The following is a 24,534-nucleotide window of genomic DNA, read 5'->3' as shown; positions in this document are numbered from 1 at the left end:
CATGAGAAGGAAACCTCTGTCAGTGACATTCCCACCCAGCAGCAGTCAGAAAGAAACTGGAAAGGAACAACCCCTCGGCCTCCATGAAACACTCTCCATGCAAAAGACACACAGCCAGTGGTCTTTTCCACTTGTAAAACAACTGCACCAGAATGCAGAAAGTCTTTTATTTTCCTCTTCCTTGCTTTTCATTTTCCATCTATTGCGAGCCATTCCGGCAGGATCAGTCTACCTTCCTCTTAGCAGGATGTTGAATGGAATTTTTATTGACTAATAATTATTTTTTCAAAGAAAAGAAAAGAAGGAAGACCAGCTCAAATGGGCTGGTGACCACAGGAGCAATTTTAACTTATCCTGCTGCGGGTGGCACAATTGCCTTTGCCCGCTTAGTGCCCTCCACATGGGGCTGATGGGAGTTGTAGTCCAACGAGAGTGGTTAAGGCTCCCTACTGCACTATCAGAGTCCATTTCCCCAACACTGTGGTGACCAGACGCCCGTCCTTTGCATCTGAAACCAGGATGATGTGGGACCTTCTGCATGCAGAGCAGATGCTCTACCCCTGAGCTACTAGGTAAAGGTAAAGGGGCCCCTGACCATTAGGTCCAGTCGTAGACAACTCTGGGGTTGCGGTGTTCATTTCGCTTTACTGGCCGAGGGAGCCGACATTTGTCCACAGACAGCTTCCGGGTCATGTGGCCAGCATGACAAAGCTGCTTCTGGCGAACCAGAGCAGCACACGGAAATGCCGTTTACCTTCCCGCCGGAGCGGTCCCTATTTATCTACTTCACTTTGATGTGCTTTCGAACTGCTAGGTGGGCAGGACCTGGGACCGAGCAACGGAAGCTCACCCCAACGCAGGGATTCGAACCACCGACCTTCTGATCAGCAAGCCCTAGGCTCAGTGGTTTAACCCACAGCGTCACCTGGGTCCCACCTGAGCTACTACCCCTCCCCTAAAAATAAACCAAGTTTCTAGTCCTTATGCTTCTTAAAAAAAAGAAGAAGAGCTGAATTAAACAGGAAGTTGTCTTATACTGAACCAGACTACCATCTAAACTGATTGGCAGCGGCTCTCCAGGCTTTCACTTATAGGAGACAGGTATTGAACCTGCAACTTCCTGCATGCAAAGCAGGTGTTTGATCACTGAGCCACCACCCTTCCCCAAACGAGTAAGCTTGATGTTGCAGAGTCTGAATACAGGTGAATGGAGCATCTACTCTGACTGGTAAGGACAAGTCTTGCTGAGGAGAGGGGTCTTGCTTCTACCATGCATGTCATGTTAACGGGACCATGCCATTGCAGTGGGCGGCTCGCCACCTCCTGAAGAGAGACTTACCAAGGCTTCGTTAGCCATCGTCGCCTCATCTTTCAACTGCAGCAGCCTCCTCTCCAACTCGTCCCTCGTCCGCTCTGCCTCTTCCCGCATCTGCTTCTCTCGAGCTAAACGCTGGCGTTCCATCTTGGGGGTGGGGGGAGAGGAAGGGGGAGGGGAAGTGAGGATGGCAGAAAATAGTACATAGCCAACTGAGGCATGCAGATCGTAGGCATTCTGCACTGAACAGAAATCCAATTTATCAGGGCCGTGCGACAGAATTCAGACATCTGCTCGCCACAATCAATTCCACTTCCGCAATCCAGGTTTACAAAGCAATTTAGATGCTTTGTTAAAGAGCAGGGTTTGCTGCCAGGCTGCTGGTAGACCCTTTGGAAGAGGCCGGCGTGGAGGTTCTCAGTGGACTCCCTGCTCTCAGCACCTTCCAATTTAGGAGCCCTCCATAAGCAATTAATTTGTTCCCTTCTTGCTCTTCACTATCCTCTCAAAATTTTGAACCATTTTCCCGCTCTAGGTAAACAACACATTTAACCTCTGTTGGCCATATCTTGGTCTCTGAGCAGTGTGCAGGAAGGTTAAGAGAAACAAAATCAGTTAAAAACTAGCCGTGGAAGTCAGAAAAATGGCTGGAGATGCCTGCAGAAATTAAAAAAGTTATGCACTAGGTGCTGGAAATTCAACGGTGATTGGGCCTGCCTGAGGGGATGCAACAGATTTGAGCCCACGATGCTCTAGTGGATTTGAGTCATGCATCCAAGAAACAATGACCTCCGTGATCACACAGTGTGATGTAAGGAGCCAGGTATCCTTGGCCTAGGGCCTTACAAATGCATACAAGACCCAGGAATTTGAACCGGTAGTATATGGGTAGACCGTGCGACCTTTAAAACACTGGTGCTCTGTGCTGGAGTTAGTCTGACCTCACCAGCAGTCTAGCTGCAGCATTCTGCACCAAATAGAGCGTCCAAACCAGTCCCAAGGGGAGAACCGGGGGGCGGGGGATTTAAAGCCTTTATGCACTGGGTGACACTCCCTGAGACAAAACACGTTCCCCTCTTCCTAGAACTCAGGATGCATCCCCCATTTTCCTTTGGACCCATTCGGTTTTTTAAAGCCCAAGTTGACCTGGGTGCAAGGCAGCCAACCCAGAGAGACTATTATCGCTGCCCATGGAACTAAGCCAAGAGCCGTAACATCACCGACACAGGCAAATCCAAGACAAGTACTTTTAACCTAACCTTCCCGTAAGCTGAGCGTCCCCTGGCACACAGAGGCACTTGGCCGCAGCCGCGGCTGCCTAACCGCTTCCCCAGAAGTGGCAATCTATATTCCGAGCAGCACCGCGCAGATTAGCTGTGTGGGTTTCAGCAAGTAGAAAAGGTCTACAAGCAGAAAACCATGATTCATACAATCCAATTTGCTGATATGTGCTCATTGGCTCCATGCTGCGGCCTGAGATGCGGCGCGTCTGCTGGCTGGGCTGACCCGCAGCGGATAAAAGGAGGCCAGGCTCGGAATTAGCATGCAGGCAGCATGCGGCGGAAGAGCAGCTCGCATTCCATCACCATCTAATTAGGACACGGCTCCCCCTCCCTCCCACAACCGCAGCCAACCTCCCCAAGACACAGCAAACATACGAGCGCCACGACCGAGAAATAGGTTTACAGAGCGGCAGGGGGGAAGATGGACAACATTTAAAGATTGTATGCCCGCAGAGTGGACACCGTTTTTCTGGCCTGGTAGTTCGGGCACTGGCAGCTGCAAGGCTGGGCTGCTGCAATGCACTCTATCCGGGGCTTCCCCGGCGATTGACCCGGAAACTGCAGTCAGCGCAAGATGCTGCAGCATGGTTACTGTCGGGAGGGAGACCATGTCAGCACAGAACACCTCTGCTCAGAGATCTGCACAGGTTGCCCATTTCTTACAGTGCCAAGTTCAAGGTGTTGCCGTTGGTATATAAAGTCCTTGAAGGCTTGGAACCAGTTTACTCCTGGGATTGCCTTGCCCCAGTGGGATCCCAAAGTGGGCAGGACTAGCTGGAGGCGCTCTGAGATGCAAGAGGGTGGGCAAGGGGGCTTGCTGGAGGTGTAACATACTATCAGCCTTTGAAAAGCTGGCAACATTGGATCAAGCTCATCAATATTGTTGAATTTAGCTAATTAGTTTGAGTTGAGTTTTGAATAAATGTGCAACTAACCATTTGCATTTGGAATATCAGGCCCAGTATACCTGAAGGAGCATCTCCACCCCTGTCGTTCAGCCAGGACACTGAGATCCAGCTCCAAGGGCCTTCTGGAAGTTCCCTCACTGCAAGAAGTGAGGTTACAGGGAACCAGACAGAGGTCCTTCTCAGTAGTGGCGCCCACCCTGTGAAACACCCTCCCATCAGATGTCAAGGAAATAAACAACTATCTGACTTTTAGAAGACATCTGAAGGCAGCCCTGTTTAGGGAATTTTTAAATGTTTGATGTTTTATCGTGTTTTTAATATTCTGTTGGGAGCCGCTCAGAGTGGCTGGGGGAAGCCAGCCAGATGGGCAGGGTATACGGTATATAAATTATTATTGTTCTTATTCTTATTATTTGCAGTTAACTCCTGTGTTGCAGGGGGTTGAACTAGATCACCCTTCCATCTCTACAATGCTATGAGTCTATGGAATTTTATTGTGTTGTGAAAACCGCTATTCTGAATAATGCATTTTATAAGGTAGGGTAGAGGGCAATGGGGTGACTTTATGGTACCAAAAGGGCAGTGACACCCAAAATGTTAGGGAACCATTGCCTTACCCCAAATATGCCAACTCAAACACACTGATCTGTGGAACTGGCAGCATTACAGGTTCCACATAATGCCCGTTCCGCATTTGTAATAACACAATCTTTTTTAGTGCGAGGGCATCTACACTTTAGAACTCCCTGCCTATTGACATCAGGTGGGCACTTTCGCTGTACTCTTTGAGAGAATGCATAAGCAGGTTGCTGGTATCTCTATGCCCCAGAGGCTGCCCAACCTGTTGCACAACGGGCTTCCACTAGCACAGTTGTAGCACTGGATCCCTCTGTTGTGCAACCTTAAAACTGCGCTAGCAGACAGTGAATGTCGGACGCAGCCCCGAGTTTCCAGAAATCTGCAAAATTTGCCTGGGATTGTCAGCTTTCACCCGCAGGTGCCGAAAGTTTGCAGCAATGCCGATGTTGCAGCAGTCTTCCTCCGGAGAGATCCCGAGTGAGCAGTAGAAATAGTTGTTAAGAAAGGAACAGGACCCTCCTTTTCTCTGACCTGTTTCCTGGCCTTCTCCTCCCGGGCTTGGGCTTTCATCTGCTGGACTTCCAGGGAGTCTGCTTTCCTCCTCCTCATGAACAGGTCATGGTTTCCAATGCACAGCTGCAAGATCTGGTCCAGGAGAGGAGAGGAGGATGGGAAGTTTGTGTTCACGCCACCAAGCATTTGAAAACAGAACACTTTTGTCCTCCACCCCACCTTGTTACACAGAACTGCGTGCCAACCCCACCATGTTGAGACATGCCACAGCCGTCAATAATGCCAAGGGAGAACTGTTTCTGGTGGCTTCCGTGTAGCAACTGTAATGTCCCTCACGTGACCATTGTAGGAAGCTGCCTTATACCAAATCGGACCATTGGGACATCTAGCACAGCTTTGTTTGCATCAGGAGTGGTGATGCTGTGGTCCTTTAGATGTTGATCGACCACAACTCCGGTCATTCCTGACTATTGCCTATGTTGGCTGAGGCTAATGGGAGCCCACAGTCCAATAATATCTGAAAGGCCACAGCTTCCCCCATCCATAGTCTACGCTGGCGGACTGTCTTTCCTGACCCTACCTAGAGATGCTCAGGATCGAACCTGAGACTCTGCCAGTGAGATATAACTCTTCCAAATAAAAAGAAAATGAAGATTCTAGTCCTCATGATTCTAAATAAATGGTAAATAGGAACCTAGTAACCTGCCTTCTGCCATTAGACTGCTGGTGCGTTTAGCTCAGTGTTTTATTGCTTCCTTTGTTACTTATCCTTGGCATTTTATTCCAATTCAAATTGCAATACAATAAAATGCAAAATGAGAAAGAGAGTCAGTGGTGGCTTAGTGGTTAGAGTGCTGCACTAGGACCTGGGAGACCAGGGTTCAAATCCCTGCTCAGCCATAAACCCCATTAGGTGAACTTGGGCCTGTCCCTTTCAGCCTAACCTACCTCACAGGGTTGCTGTGAGGATAAGATGGGAAGGAAGAGAACCATGCATGCTGTCTTGAGCTTCTTGGAGGGAAGATGGGGATTTAAATATAAAAATGCAATTAAAAAACAATATGACTATCTAGTGCAATGGATGTGCCATCACTCATCTTCAGCCAACTTCCATTGGCCCCAACATCGCATGGCTGTGCTGGCTGGGGTAGAAGAGATTTGTGGTCCAGAACATCTGTAGGGCATCACGTTGATGCAGAGGGACTGGCAGCAGTTCTCCAATAAATAATAAACACATGAGTGGATTGGAAATTAGCTGTCTCTATAAGGCAGACTGATCCCTTTCTTGAAGGATTAGCTCAGAAAAAACTCTGGGTGAAAAGGGGAAAAGGAGAAGAGCCCCCTTTATACGCAGCTCTCGAATGGGGATCAGCAGGAGGAGTTGGGAGTTCAAAAGGAGGAAAAACAATGGACGCCCTGAGCAAAGTGTTTGACCACAGAGCTCGCCGTTTCCCCAGCGCTCCAAGAGACCAATTTTCCAAGCAGAATCTGCCAGCTATTCAGACAAAGCCAGGCCTCTGCTGTTGCAACAACAATGGCGGGCTTGTTCCCCGGCCTTTCATGCAGTAGAAAGAGTCTCTCACAAAACCATTCACTTTCTCTCTCTCTCTCCACACCCACCCACCCTGAGATTAAGAGTCTCATGCTCTCTCTCTATAAATAGGGCCATATAGCTAAGTACTGTCTACACCAGGCATCCCCAAACTGCGGCCCTCCAGATGTTTTGGTCTACAACTCCCATGATCCCTAGCTAACAGGACCAGTGGTTGGGGAAGATGGGAATTGTAGTCCAAAACATCTGGAGGGCCGAAGTTTGGGGGTGCCTGGTATACACTGTCTACACTGACTGGCAGCAGCTCTCCAGGGTTTCAGGCAGGGCATCTCTCCCAGCCCTTACCTGGAGATGCCTTTGGGGACTAAACCAGGGACCTTCAGCATGCCAAGCAGCCCATAAGGCTGTGCTCCCATCAGCCCCAGCATCATAAGGCTGGGCTGAGGCTGGTGGGAGTTGCATCCCATAACATCTGGAGGGCATCAGGCTCATGCAGATGGGCTGGCACTGGCTCTCTAGGTCTGCAGTGCAACCTTTCCAGCTCCCCAGAGCCACCATCTGTTTCATCTCCTGCACACCAGCATTTCGCGCAGCCCGGGGCCCCTTGCCTTGGAAGGATGCCTGGCTGCCACAATGCGACTCTTGCATCCTCCTTCAGACTTACCAGCTTATTCACACGCAGCTTTGAAGAGTTGAATTTGAAGACATCGATCTTTTTGTCCAGAGGCTTTATCGTAAACTGCATGGGAGGAAGGAGTTGTCAAAGGGTGCAGTGAAAATGAAATAAAGGAAGAGGGGTGCACCCTGATAGCTGAGCCCAGTCTTATGCACATCGGAAAGGAGCACCAGAATCTCTCTTATACCAAGTCAGAGCAGTGGTCCATCCAGCCCAGTACTGCCAACTCTGACTAGCAGCAGCTCTCCTGAGTTTCAAGCAGGGAGCCTTTTCCCCAAGCCTACCTGGCACTGAACTTGGAAGAACCCTTTGTATGTAAAGCACATGCTCTAGGCAGAACCCCGGTCCATACTGAGTCAGAGCCTTGGATCCCGTTTGGCTCAATATTGTTTACTCTGACTGGCAGGGGACATTCCCATCCCTTGGAAGAGATAGCTGGGACCTTCTGTGTGAAAAGGAGACCCTCCACCCTCTGAGCTGCAGCCTTTCCTTTTAAAGGTGAACACACCTTGAAGTTTTATTTTCCAGCTGGCTGCCAACACAGATTCAGTCAAAGGACTATCACTCCCTCGGTTTGGGGAAGTTCAGTGTTCTCCAGCCGTTTTCACACCCCACAAAATTAGATCCCACAGCAAGCAAGATCCCACAGTAAGCAAAGGAGAAGAGCGATGGAGGACAAATTGAACAAATGCCTGGAATCCAGCCGGTAGCCACTGCAGCAAAATTTGTGGTGGCCAATTTGGGGGATCTGTTCCTTCATCCTCCCCTCTCCCGGAATACCCAGATAAAGTGGAAATCAAAGCATTTTTTGCTCACAGGCTGCACTGAATAAAAAGTCTTATTTCTCAAGTGCATAGAGAGAGGGAGAAAGAGCGCCACCCTGTCTCTTTTCTTAGCAAAGGAGCGTGTTGGGTTGTTTCACCAGGTGAGTCGTCAGCCTGCCTAGAATGGGAAGCAGATCTGCCGTGCTGTGTAGTGGTTAGAGTGTTGGACTAGAACCTGGGAGACCAGGGTTCAAATCCCGACTCGGTCGTAAAGGTCACTGTGTGACCTTGGGCCAGTGGCTGCTTCTGAGCCTAGCCTACCTCGCAGGGTTGTAGTGGGGATTAAATGGGGGACAGGGGTGAACGAGATACACCACCCTGAGCTCCTTGGGCACGGGGGGAAGGTGGGAATTAAACACAATCAATAAACAAAGCAAATAATAGGACGAAACAGCAGCACGGAGCCTCAGATCTCAACTCTGGCAGGCGGGGGAAATCCCCAAGGATTTGCTGCCAGCCACGAGGACCACTGCAGTCCCAGGCGTGCACTTGATAATAGACACACTAGATTAAACACCTCTGATGTTTCGGTACAGCTGTCCTGAGCCACTATTAAGCCCCGCTTACTATCGTGTCACATCTCGCTTGCGGCAGTCTTATTACGAGGATTATTGACGTGATAAAAGATGACAGATCCTTCCCTCGAGGGGTGGCTCTATTACAGGCTATTATGTTCCAGGCCCAGCAGACGAGGTCCTGGGCCTCTCAATTCCTGGTGGAATACTGTACACAGTTATGGGAGGGAAGGGTGGGGGGAACATAAACTGATAAAACTTGGGTATAGCCAGAAAAGGGAGAGGGGGGAAGGATCTCGCAAGAATGCTAACTGTAATAAGATTATGCATCCAAAACTGTATTTTTTTAAAAAATGAAAAAGAAAAAGAGCGCATCATAAACTAATTGCTTCAAGCTTCAGCAATAATAATAACTGAAGTAGAACGCCTTAAGCTCTTGGCCCTCACCAGATAATGTTTAAATGTTATCAATCCTCCTTTTCCTGCCCGCCTCCCACCAAAAAAGAAAAAGCCACTGCTAATTTCGTCTGCATTGCACTGTTTGCATCAGTCTTAAAAGAAAGAAAACTGCAGTCAACGTTTTTCAGGACAGGGGAGAGAGGAACCGCTCTACCAATTAAAACCGGCGACTGTTTTTAAAGAACTGCAGAGTCCAGGAGGTTAAGGGATTCTCTGCAGTCCTGCTATATCGGGGATAGCCAGCATGGCGCAAGTCAGACGCTGTTGGACTACAACTCCCATCATCCCTGCCTCCTGGCCATATTGTCCCGGGTTGATGGGAGGCAAGGTGCAGCCACTCTGGCCATCCCTGTGCCAGACAGACCACAGTCAAAAGGACATCCTTATTATTATTATTATTATTATTATTATTATTATTTGAATTTGAATGTATATACACTGTATGTAGGTAAAGGTAAAGGACCCCTGGACAGTTAAGTCCAGTCAAAGGTGACTATGGGGTTGCGGTGCTCATCTTGCTTTCAGGCCGAGGGAGCCGGCGTTTGTCCACAGACAACTTTCCGGGTCATGTGGCCAGCAGGACTAAACTGATTCTGGCGCAACGGAACACCGTGAGGGAAACCAGAGCACACAGAAACACTGTTTACCTTCTCGCTGAAGCGGTACCTATTTATCTACTTGCACTGGCATGCTTTCAAACTACTAGGTTGGGAGGAGCTGGGACGGAGCAACAGGAGCTCACCCCGTCACAGGGATTTGAACCGCTGACCTTCCGATCGGCAAGCTCAAGAGGATCAGTGGTTTAGACCACAGCACACACACACACACACCCCTGTACACTGTACATTTAATGAACTCTTTTAGTGCTTTAACAGCTGTTTGTTTGTTGTCTTTACATTCCACCTTTCCCCCTGCAAGGAGCTCAAGGTGGCAGACATGAATCTCCCCCTCCTCATTTAACCCCCACAGCACCCTGAGAGGCAAGTTAGGCTCAGAGATTGTGATAGGCCCAAGCTTCACATGCCCAAGTAGGGATTCGAACCCTGGTCTCCCAGGTGCTTGTCTGACCCTCTAACCACTTCCACTGCATCGCTTCCCCTAAAGTATCCTGGGAACCGGCAGCAGGAAGGAAGAGGTGCCTGAGGCCGCTTTCTCAAATCAGCACTTGGACAGAGACACCGGGGGGGGGCGGACAAGAGGAGTGTGCCTTACCTCCTTATCGCTGTAAGAGACGTTCCGAATCTCATTCCACGGAAATGAAATTTTGGGGGTCAGCCTGTTTTCCATATCATATATGTGCAGGCCCAAGGCATCCACACCCAGCAGCAGCTCGGTTCCTTTCTTATTCTAAAGGAAAGAGAACATTGGAGGTTTTTGCATAGCCATCTGTCATGGATCCTTTTTTCTTTCTTTTTTTAAGATTCCTGCATTGCAAGGGGTTGGACTAGATGACCGTCGGGGTCCCTTCCAACTCTACAATTCTACATTGTCTCCATCTGAAATGGCTCAGCGAATCTGACACATGAATCCCACCTAGGTCCATCCCACCGTGGCTCAACAATTCTACGGTAGGGGTTGCCAGTGCAGCACCCGTGGGTGCACATGCACACACAGAGGCTTTCCCTTGTGCTTACAGGTTTCCCCTGGTCAAGTTGTCTCCCCCCCCCAAAAAAATGTAGGAGCATAGGAAGCTGCCTTATACTGATCAGACCCGTTGGGCCATCTGGCTCAGTATTGCCTCCGCTGCCTGGCCGTGGCTCTTCAGGGTTCCAGGCAGGAAATCTCTCCTAGATCTTCCAGGAGATGCCAGGCACTGAACCTGGGACTTTCTGCATGCAAAGAAGATGCTCTACCACTGAGTTCCAGCCCTTCACTTAACACACACAAGCACAGGAAGCTGCCTTATATGAATTCAGAGCCTTGCTATAAGGCACCTTATGGACTTTTGCACGAAAATGTAAAATGAAGCTGGTTGGGAGACTGAAAACAGGTTGGTCTATAGAAAGCAGAAGAGTTGGGTGCTATTATGGAGCAAGGGTTTTGCAGAAGACTATAAAGCTGATAGACGAAGAATCAGAAGTATTTTCTTTTCTTCCTTTTAGTTTTATGCTTTGTATTTGATGTGAAGTCAGAGCCTTGCTCCATCAGGCTCCATATTGTCTACACTGACTGGCAGCGGCTCTCTGTGGTTTCAGTCAGACAGGGGAAATGCCCAGCCCTAACTGGAGACTCTGGAGATTGAACCTGGGACCTTCTGCATGCAAAGCAATGCTCTTCCATTGAACTACAGCTCTTCCCTGAATTAAGATTGAAAAAAGCCAGTAGAATAAGTTATGGTGGGTGGGTGGGTGGGTGGGTGGGTGTTGCTCACGACAGTGTATTCCATTTGCAAAGATGCCCACGAATCCAAAAACCTTTGTTCTAAAGGATCAACCTGACCAAAGAGGGAGGGCAGGAGGAGGCAGAGCTAGAGCACTCAGGCTTCCCGAGGCAGAACGAACTGCAGCAGAAGTGACGCATTCATCCCCCTGGGAAAGCCTCTCAGCGGCTCTTTCCTGGTTGCAGGTAAGGCTACAGCAGAAAAGCTGCCAGTACATCAAACTCTCCTCTGCATTATGGTAGGAATCTTTAGCAAAGCCAGAGTCTGCTGACCAGAGTCCTTCCGCACAACTGGTTCCCCTCTTCTTTTGTTCAAGGGCCTCCTGCCCTCACACCACCAGCAGCCCAAAAAAGTGCAATGCAAAACTTGGGGCTTTTACCCGGATTGCAAAGTAGTTCACGCCATACATCTCGAGGTCCTGGGCAATCTTCAGGTACTCCATTTCAGCTTCATCCCTGTAAATGTGAACAGTGGGGCAGACAGTTTAAAGCTGCAAAAGCTTGACAGAAACAGGACCTTATGGAATATGCAGGAGACTGGGAGAGAACAAAGGAATAAGGCGGGTTCTTAGCTTCACAGAGATATTATGCAGCATGCTCAAGATGGTCTCAAGGTATTTGACAAACACAAGCACACACACAAACTAGAGGCTGGGCCATTGCTCACTTTGCTTGCCAACGCCGTCTGGCAACAAAACCCCTCTGGCCAACCGTAATCCTCCCTTGCACCTTGCCTAAACCACCCTTCCTGGCAAAAAAACCAACAACATCTCCATTTGCAGCTGCCTGCCTGCCTCTTTCTCCCTCCTCCACTGCCCCAGCAGCTCTCAGAAGTCTGTTGTCACAGTATAGAGCACATCACCACCTATCAGTGGCCAAGCAAACTGCTACATGATGACAACCTTCCCTTTTTATTATATGTAAGAGATATAAGCAAAAAGGGATCCACAGCAAATCCCTTCCTGCAGGTTTACTGCATCCTAATTTCTGTTGAAATGGATGTTCAGCAAAGGAAATATGACATTTTTATTTCCCCCCCTTCCCGAACACCCTAAGTTTCAGGGGCATAATTGATCACCCTTAGTGAAAAGAAAGAGTTGCCCACTGCTATGTTGTAGGGTGCAGTAGTGGTTGGTGGTACTGATACTCAAAGGGCAGAAGGCAGAGGTACCCAAAGTAGGCAGAACCAGAACTAATGAGATGCAGGACCACCCCAAGGGCTGGTTGTAAATAAGAAGGGAGGCTGGTGGGGAACTGTCCCATTTGCCCTATTGGGTCAACCTCCACTATTATGGAGGGAAAGAAGCAAAACAAAATAAGGGTAACCAGGAGGCTACCCATTTTCTATGCTTATCTTAGAGATGTCTAAATGTTATAGGACTTCCACAAGGATCCCTTCTCTAGGTCACAAGCATAAGTTGTTGTTGTTGTTTAGTCGTTTAGTCGTGTCCGACTCTTCGTGACCCCATGGACCATAGCACGCCAGGCACTCCTGTCTTGCACTGCCTCCTGCAGTTTGGTCAAACTCATGTTCGTAGCTTCGAGAACACTGTTCAACCATCTTGTCCTCTGACGTCCCCTTCTCCTAGTGCCCTCAATCTTTCCCAACATCAGGGTATTTTCCAAGGATTCTTCTCTTCTCATGAGGTGGCCAAAGTATTGGAGCCTCAGCTTCACGATCTGTCCTTCCCTGATCAGACCTATGCTTTGCTGCCATCCTTAAAACAAAGGGCGTGAGATTCTGCTTTTAGGGCAGGCTGCACATCAACTCTTAAGATTTTTCAGATTCCTGCAAATTTTCAAATTTCCAGCTCTCATGGTTTTGAATGTTAAAACTTTGGTTGGTGTGCCAGCTACTATTTATTTCGTAAAGTTTATATACCACTCGATTGGAGCAAAAAAAAACACCAAAGTGCTATGAAAAGGGCACTGAGGATGCAAAGACTCACCTGGCTCTGCCTCGATGTTGGCCATACCAAGCTGTTATTCTTTCTTCCCACATTTCCGGGGTCATCTGGTATAAGTTTATCACCTGAAGAGTGAGACACAAAGCCATCTTCAAATATCTGAAGAGCTGTCACATGGAAGATGGAGCAAGCTTGTTTTCTGCTGCTCTTGAGGGCTGGACCCAAACCAATGGATTCAAATTACAAGAAAGGCGATTCCAATTAAACATTGGGGAGAACTTTCTGAGGTTAAAGAGCTGGTTAAACAGTGGAGTGGAATACCTTGGAAGGTGGCGAACTCTCCTTCGAGGTTTTTAAGCAAAGGTTGGATGGCCATCTGGCAGGGAGTCTTTAGCTATGTTTGCAGGTGTTTGGGCTGAGAGTCCCAATTCTGCAATTCTAGGATTCTAGGATTTATAAAGTAACTTAGCTCAGGGAAGCCCCACCTACCTGCAGTTTTGTCTCAGAAATGGACAGTGCAGGCTAATGGTCAAAGTTAGACCATGTTTGAAATGCCACATCCTGCAGGACGGCTCATCAAGTGGTACTATATTGTCTTTGAGCCATTGTTGCTCAGTATAAGTAACTGAAGCAGACAGACAGAGGCATGGACACGGCACCTTACTTGCCTTTCCCAACCAAGGTTTGCATCTCAACAAAGTAGGGAAACAAACCACTTCCTGTTCATCATTTACAGTTCATTACCCAGGTGGCGCTGTGGGTTAAACCAGAGTCTAGGGCTTGCTGATCAGAAGGTCGGCGGTTCGAAACGCTGCAAAGGGGTGAGCTCCCGTTGCTCGGTCACAGCTCCTGCCCACCTAGCAGTTCAAAAGCACGTCAAAGTGCAAGTAGATAAATAGGGACCGCTCCAGCGTGAAGGTAAACGGCGTTTCCGTGCACTGCTCTGGTTCGCCAGAAGCAGCTTTGTCATGCTGGCCACATGACCTGGAAGCTGTCTGCCTATAGAGCAAGATGAGCGCCGCAACCCCAGAGTCGGACACGACTGGACCTGATGGTCAGGGGGCCCTTTACCTTTACCATTACATTAGCAGCCCAGGCAGACTCCCATGCTCCCTAGCTAGCAGGACCAGTGGTCAGGGATGATGGGCATTGTCTCAAAACATCTGGAGGGCCGAATTTGAGGAAGCCTGAGCTATAGGGAACTGCCTTATATAGAGTCAGGGCCTTTGTATATCTAGCTCAGTACTGTCTACACTGGCTGGCAGCAGCTCAGATATTGAAGTCTTCTCCAACCCTACCCGCAAATGCTCGGGATAAAACCTGAAACCCCCTGTATGCAAGGCAGATGTTCTGCCCCTGAGCTACAGCCCTTCCCCATCCGAGAGCCTTTGCGAAGCAGACCAAAATAATGGTCATTATCTTCAGCAGAGCTGCAGAGCCCAATCTGGAAAGTGTGTTTGGGGGAAAGGCAATTCTAATGTTCTGCTATCATTTCCAAGGAAGCCGGCAAGCTGCCTTATGCCGAAGCAGACCAACTCGTCCCTCTAGCTCAGGCATAGGCAAACTCGGTCCTCCAGTTGTTTTGGGACTACAACTCCCATGATTCCTAGCTAACAGGGCCAGTGGTCAGGGATGATGGGAATTGTAGTCTCAAAACATTTGGAGGGCCGAGTTTGCATATGCCTGCTCTAGCTCAGCATACACTGATTGGCAGCAGCTCTCTGGGGATTCAGGCCCAACATGCTGCTCTCTGACTAAGAGCTGAGGCCTCTTCACCTTTGCCTATGTCCAACGAAGCAAGACAGAGCCTTACCCGCTTTGGGAGCAACTCTTCTTGGGCCAAGAAGCCACGCTTGTGAACAGTGGGATCGTAGTCACCATACTGGAGGGGAAAAAACACAAGACAGGGATGTGTAGTGTTAAAACGGGGGTACGTATCCAGCCCAGAGACAGGCCCTGGTGCATGAAGAGGCAGAGATCTATTGTTAGAGGAGGGTCAAGGTCCCAACTCCCAAATTCATTCGCTGAATGAAACAGAGGTGCACCCGGCACTCTCGTTATACAGATTCCGGACAATGTTGAAGATGCACCTTTTTACCCTGTTGTTTTTAAAAAAATTTAATTTATGTATTATTATTTATTATATTTATTTACCACCTTTACTTTCCAGTGAGCTCAAGGTGGTGTACATGGTTCTCCCCTCCCCTTCATCCTCACAACAGCCCTGCGAGGTAGGTTAGGCTAAGAGATGGCGACCGGCCCAAGATGAGCTTCATGACTGAGTCTCCCGGTCTCCCAGGTCACAGTCCAACACTAACCATGACGCCACACCAGTAACAATTAAATTGTCAATTTAGATGCATATTTTTAGGACCCACCTTATGTTTATGATTGCAAGTTGCTTTAAACTGGGTTTTTTTAATGCTGTATTTTAACGTCGTAATCCACATTGGGACCTTAGGGTGAAGGGCGTTTGATAAATTATCTTAACAGGCCAGAAAGACTACCTTCTGTTTATTGTAAAGTTTTCTTTATTTAATCGTCATCAGACCAGAAGACAACTCTCTCCTCTGTTAAGGAAAGCATAGCGCAATCCAACTCTGGACTTTGACTGTGGTGGGGTCAATGCAGCTTCCCACCCCCCACCTCCAAGCCTGTGTTGGTTAAAGCTTCTTGCCTCATACCAACCCCACAAAACCTTAAAATCAGAATCTCCGTTTTTAATTCTAGAAGACTTATTCTCTGAGCTTCCCAGAGGCAGTCTCACACACAAAACGGAGGGCATTTCAAAGTACACGAGTTTTCTGTACTCTCGTCAGCATATATTAATATCGTGTTTTTCATTTTATTTCTCATGCAGAAGAGGAAACAACAGACACTTCTTTTCCATGGAGAAAGACAGAGACAATCCAAACTCCCACCCACCCAGTGGGTGGTGCTCTGTAACGCAAAAATGTTTCGCATTAGTGTAAACGTTTACAATGTGAATCTCACTAAAATAATTATTGCTGCTGTTGTTTATTTATATTAACAAATAGGTTTAAATGGAATACAACTTTTTTTAAAAAAAACACAAGATTTTTACAAGCTTTCAAGAAGAAGAGGAAGGGGGAAGGATATGTTACGGTAAATGCTTTTTCCCCATAGGGGTGTCCCGCTGATGGTCTGTGCCATTCACCCGCAGATATTGATTTTAAATCTTTTGTTTTGTTTTCCCACCCCCTGGGGCCAGATGGCTACTTGAGGATGGGCGATCAATAACAGCAGTGGGTACTGCAAATAGCGAAAAATGTGCACATATCAGGGAAATGCATTCTATGCAAGAGGCAATCATGCCACCGTCAGGAGAATGAAGAATAATAACACTATTTTTGCAAGAGACCATACACGTTCAGCGAATCGCTGCAGGCCGAGTTTGAGAAATGACAATGTGATCAAAAGATGAACAGGTACAGAACAGTGAATCCCATCCCTACTTGGGGGCAACCTTTCAGTGGCAGGCAGGGCTAAAAGTAAAACGTGGGCAGAGCAATGGGTGTGACGCTTATGTTAGTAGGCAATGCTGCATGTTTCTATACACCCACACAAATGCACACTGCACACATCTCTCCATCCAGGGAAGGAAGAGGCATTGCCGCAGTTCAAGGGCATGACCCGGGATAGCTCAGCTGGTTAGAGCATGGTGTTGATAACACCAAGGTTGCAGGTTTGATCCTCATATGGGACAGCTGCGTATTCCTGAATTGCCAGGGGTTGGACTAGATGAGTCCCTTCCAACTATGATTCTATTTACAGGTACCGGTAGGTAGCCGTGTTGGTAGGGACCCAGGTGGCGCTGTGGGTTAAACCACTGAGCCTAGGGCTTGCTGATCAGAAGGTCGGCGGTTCGAATCCCTGCAACGGGGTGAGCTCCCGTTGCTCGGTCCCAGCTCCTGCCCACCTAGCAGTTCGAAAGCACATCAAAGTGCAAGTAGATAAATAGGGACCGCTCCGGCGGGAAGGTAAACAGTATTTCCGTGCGTTCTGGTTTCCATCACGGTGTCCAGTTGCACCAGAAGCAGTTTAGTCATGCTGGCCACATGACCCGGAAGCTGTCTGCGGACAAACTCCGGCTCCCTCGGCCTATAGAGCGAGATGAGCGCCGCAACCCCAGAGTCGGACACGACTGGACCTGATGGTCAGGGGCCCTTTACCTTTACCATTTTTTAGCCGTGTTGGTCTGATGTAGTCAAAACAAAATTTAAAAAATCCTTCTAGTAGCACCTTAGAAACCAACTAAGTTTGTCATAGGTATGAGCTTTTGTGCTCATACCTATGACAAACTTAGTTGGTCTCTAAGGTGCTACTGGAAGGATTTTTTTTTATTTATTTTTGTCTATGATTCTATGTTCCATATGAGTCCCTTGCAACTCTATGAATCTATGTTCTGTATGAGTCCCTTCCAACTCTATGATTCTATGTTCCATGAGTCCCTTCCAACTCTATGATTCTATGTTCCATGAGTCCCTTGCAACTCTATGATTCTATGTTCCATATAGGCAAAAGCACTTGGGAGAAGGAACAGAGCTAGAGTCCCGAGGGGCCCCTACAGAGAGGCCTGCAGGACTGCATTTGGCCCACAGGCCTGAGGCTGCCCACCCCTGGTGCAGCTGCAAACTACAGAGCGTGCACAAACTTAAGCACATCCGTGCGTGTCCAAGGAAGCTGGAAGCTGGAAGATTCAGGACAGGTAAAAGAAAGGACTCCTTCCCACAGTGCATTGTTAACCTATGGAACTCATTCCCACAGGAAGCAGTGATGACCGCCAACTTGGATGGCTTTAAAAGAGGACTGCACAAATATCTGGAGGAGAAGGCTCTCGATGGCTGCTAGCCAGGATGGCTATGCTCCACCTTCACAATTGGAGGCAGCCATGTTTCTGAATAACAGTTGCTGGAAGCCACAGGAAGGGAGACTTGGTGCCTGTATTTTGCTTGTGGGTTACCCATAGGAGCATCTGATTGGCCATTCTGACTAGATGGGCTATGGACCTGATCCAGCAGTCTCTTATTAATACTGTATATGCATTTTTGTGCAAACGTCGCCCTAATATATGTGTTTTGTACACCATTTTTGGGTTGGAGACCTGCATCATGAGATTGGGAGAATGTGCAAATTTAGATACCGGTAAGCGTGCACTAAATTGCATATCAAACCGAATTTCTCGCCCACCCCTAGTTCTGACCAAGCTGCTCTCCTGAATTCTTCCACATCAATGTCAGTTCCAGGAGATTCTGCAACTGTTGACTTTATGCCGTTTTCTATAGCTTTCAGGGCGCAGATCTTCCACACAACAGAAGCAAAATAGGATTCTGTGGCCATTACATGGGAACAAAAGTCTGACAACTATTTTGGCAGTACAGAGCAGCGGAAAATAAATTGGGCTGGGGCAACCTTCTCAAAGGTTTGAGTGGGGCGGAACAGCTCAGGGAAAAGCGCACAATGACTATCGCCAAGCAGTAATTTCAACATGTTTTCCTTTACAAAAAGTCTGAGGAAGGCTTTTGTGTGTGTGTAAATAGGGCTATTTTGTGTGAAGGAATCATTTTTTGTTTCTGAAAAAAAGACACTGCCTATTCTGAACTTTACTAAGTATATAGATACACACAGTACATACATAAAATTGTTATTATTACAATAAATCTGTGGTGACCAGGAATAAAAGGGAAATACACACACACACACACACACACACACACACACACACACACATTTTTATTCAGATTTTTATTTTTACAAAAAGAAGTTGAAGAATGCAGTGTGAAGGAAAAGATCCTTTAATGGCATCAATGCATGCCTATAATTGGTTAGAATGTGTGGGGGGGTTAAAACACCTGGTAAATTTCTTAATATGCAATGCATTTTCATCTTACCAATAAAGGAAACACCCTCATAATTTACCTGGATTTTTAACAGATTCTAAACCAGCAAAGAGTAGGGGCAGAAAATCAGTCAAGATAAGATGCAACACAGAAGACCAAGAAATTGGAAAACTGGAAGACGGAGGAACATTTCAAGAATGGAAAATCTTTAATACGGCAATATAGCCTCAATGGACAGAGCAAGTACCAGCAACGAGGCAAATGGGGAAGATGATTTTGTGGCACGGGCTCATGCCAGGGTCAAGACCTAGTGAAATTGGGGCCACAATAACTATCCTGGAAAGATCTGGTGTGCTGCAATGAAACAGTGCACTGCTCTTCAGATTCCCCATACGTATTTTTTAAAATAATGATGCAAAAGGTAGTATGTATTGCATACCAAACCAAATATGAGCCAGGATTCGTGTAGTGGTTGGAGTGCTGGACTGACCGAAGGTCACTGGGTGACTTTGGGACCGTCACTGTCTCTTAGCCTAACCCACCTTGCGAGGTTGTTGTAAAGATAAAACGGGGAGGAGGAAAGCTCTGTATGCTGCCTTGAGCACCTTGGGTTTTTTTTACATGCTATTGTTATACATGAAAAATAAAAAGTTTTAAAAACCCTAACTTTCATCCATGTAAGCAAGATTTAGATGGGCAGCTGGAGACAGCAGCCAATCTGCCTGCCAAAAGCTCTTTTACCTAAATTGGGCCACTAAAGAGCACCAAAATCATTATTCACGAGGGTTCATACGATCCATCATTTTGAGCCGATACCCTTCAAATAGCGAGAAGCCCAATGAAACTGTCAATTTGGAAATTAAGAACTCAAGCCAGATGCTCCCATAGAACATGCAGAAGGAATTCAGTACAAAGGGGCACGCAACAGCCGCCCCCTGAATGGGTGTTCCAAGAGAAGGCAATTTACAAGTAATACATCTAGATATATATATATATATACCGGAAATATTTTGATTCCATTTTGACCCATCGATGAAAGAGCTGCCAAAAGTCCTGCCATCATTCACTTATAAAGCCAGGACGTGATTTCATACAGTAATTAACCCCGGTATGCAAAGAATGTCCTCAACATCCACAAGAAAAGTCAGAGGGGAGGAGAGTCCTGCATGGCAGTTTTTTAAGGAAGACAAATGAACAAATAAAGCAAAGGCAGGAAGTCAGAAGTCCTTCTCAATCAGCCTCTATTTAAAAGTTTTGAGCAAGGATGGAGGGGGGGGGAGAGACACGCTACGGAGCTTGACAATCAGCATCAACAAGCTGCCCACACACATCCTCAAGGCGGTAAAAGACGTTCGGTGCGAGAAAAGAGGGGCTTCAAGGCGGAAGTGCCAAATTTGGAGCTGGCACAGATGCGGAAGGAAATGCCCCATCAGCATCTGACTCAACTCCAATTTATGCAAGAAACTTTGTAAGGGAACATCCAGGGAGGCGCTGGGCACCTGACAGCTCCCCACTGGTTTCGGTAGGAGCAGAGCTATTTGGGGGGGAACCCAACCACCAAGAGAAAGGTGTGATCCAAAGAGTCTCATTTATGTCCAAGGAGAATGGATTTACCGTTTCAGGCAGTCGAAAATACTAAAAATTATGGGGAGGGCTCTTAACAGATTCATCAGTGCAACTCCAGAGTCCATCACGGACTGATTATGGGGCTAGGTGGATTTTAATCAGTATGTTTATTGTTGCTTCTATAATCTCTAATCCACCTTTCAGTATAAGACACCTGATGCAGCATGCAATCAATCATCATCATAAAATTGCAATCAATCCATTAATCAATCGAAGCACAGAAAGAGCAGGCACAAAAATCGATGAAATTCGGCACAGCTATGAAAACACGTTGCAATGCGTAAGAAACTAAGAAGAACCCGCTGGATCAGGCCAAAAGCCCATCTAGTCCAGCCTCCTGTTCTCACAGTGGCCAACCAGATGCTTGTGGGAAACCTGCAAGCGGGACCTGAGTGCAAGAGCAACTCTCCCCTCCTGCAGTTTCTAGCGACCGGTATTTAGAAGCATGACTGCCTCCCATTACGGAGGCAGAGCATAGCCATCATGGCCGGCACCCCTTAAAAGCCTTCATGAATTTGCCCAATTCTCTTTTAACGTCATCTAGGTTGGTGGCCATCACTACCTCTTGTGGGAGCGAGGAGAGTAAGGTTACAGGTAGGTAGCCGTGTATCTGAAGAAGTGTGCATGCACACGAAAGCTCATACCAAAATAAAAACTTAGTTGGTCTTTAAGGTGCTACTGAAGGAATTTTTTTATTTTACGAGGAGAGTAAGAAATGCCTTTGCTCAGCGCAGTGGTGCTAAATGGCACTACTGTTTAGATCAGGCATAGGCAACCTTGGCTCTCCAGGTGTTTTGGAACTACAACTCCCATGATCCCTAGCTAACAGGGCCAGTGGATCATGGGAGTTGTAGTTCCAAAACAACTGGCGAACCAAGGTTGCCTATGCCTGATTTAGATCATGGGTAGGCAAACTAAGGCCCGGGGGCCGGATCCGGCCCAATCACCTTCTAAATCCGGCCTGCGGATGGTCCAGGAATCAGCATGTTTTTACATGAGTAGAATACAGTATGTCCTTTTATTTAAAATGCATCTCTGGGTTATTTGTGGAGCTGCCTAGTGTTTTTACATTAGTAGAATGCGTGCTTTTATTTAAAAGGCATCTCTGGGTTATTTGTGGGGCATAGGAATTCCCCCCCCTTCAAAATATAGTCTGCCCCCCCCAAGGTCTGAGGGACAGTGGACTGGCCCCCTGCTCAAAAAGTTTGCTGACCCCTGATTTAGATCCACACTTTGTGAAACCACATTGGGTGACCTTGAACCAGTCCCTATCTCTCAACCTAACCCACCTCACAGAGTCACCATGCAGCGTAAAATAAGGAGGGTTAGAAAAACAAGCCCACTTCCTTAAGCCCCTTGGCAAAGAATACAAATGACTAAAAAAGAGTTTCTCCTTCCTGCTTCCATCCAAACTCAGTGTGTGGGGTGGCCCTTTTGGATAAAAGTATTAGGACCTTTATTTTAAAAACAAAAAGGGTGCAGGCCAGCGAAGATGGCAACGCTCACTTAACCGGCAGCAGACAAAGACAGTTGCGCTCACCTGACCTCTGTGTCATGGGCCAGGAGTCAGCTTCGCCTGCTGAACAGCAGCCTGAAGGGGGAGAAGAGGGAGTGACTCCACCTGCAGCTGATCAGCCTTCACAGAGAGAAGGCACTGATGAGAACCAGCTGGCTTTGGCCTTCATAAAGAAAACACTCAGCAGCAGTCAGATGCTGGAAACAACGCCTGTAGTTCCTGGTCCTTCCTTGCTGCTTCCTGCTGGAGCCTCAGCTTCCTGATCTGGACTTCCTGACCTATGGCCTGGACCCTTGGCTCTGTGATCATCTGGATTTCCTGACCTCTGGACTAGACCCATGACTGTGATCAACTGGACTCCATGACCTTTGGGCTGTCGGACTTCGTATGTGGATTCTGCTCTCAGGCAAATGTTCCTCGGAGACTCCTATAGGGTTGCCAGATTCAGTAGTGGACAGGACTTCTGTGCCTTTAATTGCCCTGCTCTCTTTTGAGTCTGGAAACCTTAAAGAGTAACCAGCAGATCCTTTGTTTAATTTCCAAGCAAAGGGTCTGCTGGTTTCTCTTTAAGGTTTCCAGACTCAAAAGAGAGCAGGGCAATTAAAGGTACAGAAGTCCTGTCCACTACTGAGTCTGGCAACCCTAGACTCCTCGCCACTGCTTGCTCAGCAACGAGATTCAGAAAGGGCTATGATACTCTGATCAGTTCTGTTGCCGTTGCTTTCCTGGAAGTAGAGGAACACCAGCAAGGTCAGCATTGTGCAAAGGCACTAGCAGAGCCAATCTGGTGTTCCTGCCCATGCATTTCCAACACACCAGCGGTAGGAGTAACAGTGCAACTGACCAAAAGTGATAGTAGAGTTTTGCTTTCAAAATGGATATTCTATAGTCCTCGCAAACCTTATTTTGACATCTTTAAGAGGGACATTTTTAAGAGGTAGACTTCCCTTCTAACACTGAGCAATACTTCCTTGTATTTATCAGACACATTTAGAGATACACCTTCCTTCAGAATCCCCAGAAAAGGCACCTTCACAGCAGCATTGCAATAATTCAAGTTTAAATGACTGGAGAAAAGTCAAAACCATTTTTTTAAACAATAATAATAATCTTTAAATCAGCTGACAGTCTTACTTATGAGTTCAGAGAACGGTTAACAAATAGCTCAGGAGTGATTTACCAACAGCGAGCCAGGATGAGGGATTGGTGATTCAAATTTAGGAAAGGGGGTGGGTGGCTGTGAAAATGAAGGATAGCATACATTCTTCAAGATATGTTGGCTTGCGTAACCTTGCAAACTTTTAGGAGGAAAAAAGCACACGCAGAGAGAGCTTTTCAATTAAACGAGATATTTAAAAGTGTCACGAAAACGGTTCTTCTTGAAGGAACACTGATTCATGTTTATGTTTTTACTTGTAGATTGTCTTTCTATCACGCAAACATCTGGTTTCGCTTGCACCAAATAAATTTGTTCACATTTATATTCAAGATACCAAAACATTATTAGTTTCAGAAATAACAAATAGGGGGATGGGGGAGGAGCAGCAGCTCTGGAAGGAGCTGCAATACTACAAAATCCAAGAGGCCGTAACATCGTATGACGATGACTCACACTTTTAGGAAAAGGAGTTGGCGCATTTATTGCTTTGAGAAAAGGGCATTTATTGGGCCTTTTAAAAAAAAATGCCACGTTTTTAAGAACACCTGCCCATGAGCACAATGGCATGACTGCAATACAGCTGGGGTGGCTAACCCCCAGTTTTGGGGGAGCTAATCTGACTCATGTTGACTGCGGCCGATGGGAATTGTCATTGGGGGAAGGCTGTGCTACACCTTTTGAAAGAGGGAGCAGCAAAAGTAAGCGGGGAGTCTTTGGGGAAGGCATGCAGGGTGGGGAAACTTGCCAGAGTACCAGCTCTACAAATTTTGCCCTAAAGGACAAAGGTGTGCACCACTAGCACCAACAAAGGGGGGACAAAGTAGAGAAAGTATTTTTTTTCCTTTGTGTCCCATGCAGGCTTCTGTAGAAAGACCCGTCTCCTTGCCAGGAAGAGGAAGGAGAAAATGACAGCGGCTTCCAAGACAACGTGGATAGGCCATAGATGTTTTAGGAGGAACATAAAAGAGGAGTCTGGCCCTGATGTCAACATGGCATGGGAGAAAGGGGTGGGGAGAGAGATGTGCCACAGACCTGCAGCCTTATGTTAATGACCAGGTCTCACTTATTAAAAGAAGCAGGGAGGTGGCTACCCACCTAGAATCTTCCAAGTGCCCCTATTTTCCAGGGACAGTCCCGGAATTACAAAAGTCATACAGCTTCCTGATTTGATCCTGGAATGTCCCGCTTTTCCTTAGACAGGGGTGAGCAAACTTTTTTAGCAGGGGGCCGGTCCACTGTCCCTCAGACCTTGTGGGGGGCCGGACTATATTTTTTGGGGTGGGGGATGAACGAATTCCTATGCCCCACAAATAACCCAGAGATGCATTTTAAATAAAAGGACACATTCTACACATGTAAAAACAAGCTGATTCCCGGATCGTCCACGGGCCGGATTCAGAAGGCAATTGGGCCAGATCTGGCCCCCAGGCCTTAATTTGCCTACCCATGCCTTAGGACGTCT

General features: G+C 47.4%; 1 protein-coding gene across 6 annotated transcripts in view; it reads right to left on the bottom strand.

Annotated features, from left to right (window-relative positions):
* Window positions 1-24,534, bottom strand: part of NF2 (NF2, moesin-ezrin-radixin like (MERLIN) tumor suppressor) — a 105,399-nt gene that overhangs the window by 44,827 nt on the left and 36,038 nt on the right. For all 6 annotated transcript variants that reach the window (XM_060269675.1, XM_060269676.1, XM_035097615.2 and 3 more), the window contains 7 exons: window positions 14,724-14,792; window positions 12,953-13,035; window positions 11,384-11,459; window positions 9,837-9,971; window positions 6,815-6,889; window positions 4,617-4,730; window positions 1,340-1,462 (listed from right to left, as the gene is read on the bottom strand). In XM_060269675.1, coding sequence (XP_060125658.1) covers window positions 1,340-1,462; window positions 4,617-4,730; window positions 6,815-6,889; window positions 9,837-9,971; window positions 11,384-11,459; window positions 12,953-13,035; window positions 14,724-14,792 — 675 coding nt within the window. The remainder of the gene's footprint in view (window positions 1-1,339; window positions 1,463-4,616; window positions 4,731-6,814; window positions 6,890-9,836; window positions 9,972-11,383; window positions 11,460-12,952; window positions 13,036-14,723; window positions 14,793-24,534) is intronic.

The sequence above is a fragment of the Zootoca vivipara genome, chromosome 17 (assembly GCF_963506605.1).
Source record: "Zootoca vivipara chromosome 17, rZooViv1.1, whole genome shotgun sequence".
NCBI lineage: Eukaryota > Metazoa > Chordata > Lepidosauria > Squamata > Lacertidae > Zootoca > Zootoca vivipara.
The sequence above is the reverse complement of the archived record's forward strand: the minus strand, read 5'-3'. Positions and strand labels throughout refer to the sequence as shown.